This window comes from Brassica oleracea, chromosome C2 (assembly GCF_000695525.1).
Source record: "Brassica oleracea var. oleracea cultivar TO1000 chromosome C2, BOL, whole genome shotgun sequence".
NCBI classification, from domain to species: domain Eukaryota; kingdom Viridiplantae; phylum Streptophyta; class Magnoliopsida; order Brassicales; family Brassicaceae; genus Brassica; species Brassica oleracea.
The window spans coordinates 19486732-19489354 of NC_027749.1; the positions used below are offsets into that span (position 1 = coordinate 19486732).

The 2623-nt window shown below is 34.5% G+C and overlaps 1 protein-coding gene across 2 annotated transcripts; it reads right to left on the reverse strand.

Annotated features, from left to right (window-relative positions):
• Nucleotides 1–316: 316 nt before the first annotated feature.
• LOC106325888 (CLAVATA3/ESR (CLE)-related protein 26-like) lies at nucleotides 317–2276 on the reverse strand. Of its 2 annotated transcripts, XR_001267084.1 has the most exons (3): nucleotides 1764–2276; nucleotides 503–603; nucleotides 317–469 (listed from the first exon to the last, which is right to left on the reverse strand). XR_001267084.1 is itself a non-coding variant. In XM_013763938.1 (2 exons), the coding sequence occupies exons 1-2, from the start codon at nucleotides 2036–2038 to the stop codon at nucleotides 564–566; spliced, it is 315 nt and encodes a 104-aa protein (XP_013619392.1). In that variant the 5' UTR covers nucleotides 2039–2276; the 3' UTR covers nucleotides 317–563. The 2 variants fall into 2 exon arrangements, 1 of the variants encoding a protein (XP_013619392.1); XM_013763938.1 differs by having other exon boundaries at nucleotides 317–603.
• Nucleotides 2277–2623: the final 347 nt, after the last annotated feature.

Below are 2623 nucleotides of genomic sequence, written 5' to 3' on the forward strand. Positions count from 1 at the left end.
ATCACGACTTCGAGCCCCGGCCACAGCGGATTTAACATCCCTTCCGCTGGGGCGCTGGACCCCCTACGGGAGGATAGTTGGGAATGTGGCTGCCCAGATACCAGAGTTATCAAAAAAAAAACAACTCAGACACATATAAGGTACCAAACATTTACCTAATGTAGTAAATGCTCATCGTCATTTAGCGTAAGCACATACAATGTGAGAAAATAAATAGAATATCTAAACGTAGACACCACAAGTTGTGCAATGTGAGAAAACATATTTTTTTAACCTTCTCTGGCTAACTCAAGATCGAAAGCTGTGTGCAATGAAAAATGCAAGCACGGTATTTCTTTGCTAGAAAAAATAAAACAAAATACTAAAAGAAAAAAATAGAAGTGTAGTAGGGTCACAAATATTTTGAGCATATAGGTTCGATTCCAAATGAAAGGGAAAGAGAATCTAGGAGCATTACATTTACAAAAACCTATTTTTTTTTTTTTTGTAAACTTACAAAAACCTATTTTGCCAACAAATACTTCTCTCATTCTCTCTGCTTCTTCTCCAAGCTTTCACCGTACTCATTCTCTTCCCGGTGGTCGTCTTAAACTTCCTGCTCTCCTGTATCGAGACAGAACATAAGTTAATAATAATAATAATTGTTGCTCAAAAAAAAAAAGTTAATAATAATCATGTTAATTACTTAATCCAAAAGGAATTCATGTTTACTAGTTACTCTTATGAACCCGATAACAAATGTTCAGCGTTCATCTATCGATTCGATACTTTCGTCACTTGACTAGGCTGATACAGTGATACTTGGGTCACTTGACTAAACTACTTTGGTCAACTATTCTTATTTGCCTATATACATTTTTTTTATTCAACTACTTCAATAAAAACAGCTTTATAAATGGGAGTATCTTAGCTTTCTATAGACATTAAGGCCATGCGTGGAATTCATAGTAAACGCTTGTATTATATATCTATATGTGTGTATATATATATTCTTAAGGCCATGTATGGAATTCATAGTAAACGCTTTTATTTTAAAAATAATCAACTGAGATCTTAAGTGGTATTTCTATATAACTAAGAAATGAGGTGAAGAAAAATGAGAGGGAAAGAGGGTATTTTAAAGCTTCCATAAAGGAAAAATAAAGTTATCAGAAGAAGCCATCTTGGAGAATGATTAATGCGAGTCTTTTAGAATGAGGTTTTTAGCGTAAAATAAGAAACGTCTATTAGTTTTTAACTAAGAACAACTAAAAACGTCTCTTAAATAAAAGATATAAGAGATATTTCTTAGTTTTTCTTAGTTAAAAGTTAAAAGACGTTTCTTATATTACGTTAAGAACCTCAACCCTAAGAGATCTGCATTAATCATGCTCTTACAAAGTAATTTATTAACATATATAGACTGAATAAAGCAACCAGACAGCCTTTTGCGAGCCTCTGTGATATGTCTTACCGAATCTGTGTTAGCTAAAAGAAACCAATTATATTTATATTTATTTATAGTAAAACTATGCTAGACGTACGTAATGTATACGGTGGCAAAAATATTCGTATAAATAATCTGCATATAAACAGATACATCAACAACAAATAAGTTAATTAGCTTGCTTAATATATTAATCCCACGACGTTGTTGATCCATCTCAGCATCATAGTTATCATTAGCTATGCCATATATTGCTGAAATTAACTAACAACATACATATACATGGAAGGATTTTTTGACTGGATGGGATAACTGAAACAAGAAACCAGTAAAGTACCTGTTGTGTATAGGATCGGGTCCACGAGGAACTTTTCTTTTGCTTGCACTGTGGCTAAGATCACCATGTTTTGATCCATCACCAAGATCTTCTTTTACACCCTTAGCATGTGTAATGGAATTGTTCATCGTTGCGGCGGTAGTAGTCTCTTTTGTTTTGTCGACTTCGTTATTGTTTTGTAATACAAACACATCAATCATAAGAAGAGTGACGAAACCAACCGTAAATAGTGTACGAAACAACAACGGGAGACGAAGGGTTTGGAGATTTCGCATGGTTTCTCTCCTTGTAAGCTTTTTTGGGGGTCCTATCTTCGTTGGTTTGTTGAAATAAGAACATAAATCAACATGGATCAAATTAGTAGGGGTTTATTCGATTTAATTAAATTTAAACTCTAGCCAACAAAGAAGAACGAGGGAAAACAAGAGAAAGAGAGTCTTATCACTTAGATGAGTTAGGATGGTTGGTGTTCTTTATAGGTTCGATGGTTTTTATTCTGTTTGGTATGGTTAACTTTACTCGAAACATTAGCATAGAGAGACAAATGATTTCTTCTATGAATCTTTATATTTTCCTGTGAGACGTTTTTTTAATGTTATCTTTAAGCATGAATCCGTATTTTTATGTCGACTTTTTTTTGTCCCAAATCTTGATATGCCAGAGATATATTACACATTAAACACATTACTCTTATATTATAGAATTTTTCTTTTACAATTGAGAAAAGGAAAGAAGTTTTAACCGGGCCTCGTGGTCTGGTGGTAAAGGAACCTCGGCTGAGGTGCCCGTCATCATGAGTTCGAGCCCCGGCCACGGAATGACTTAGGCCCCCTGGAGGGTACAGACGCAGGCTGGTTCCG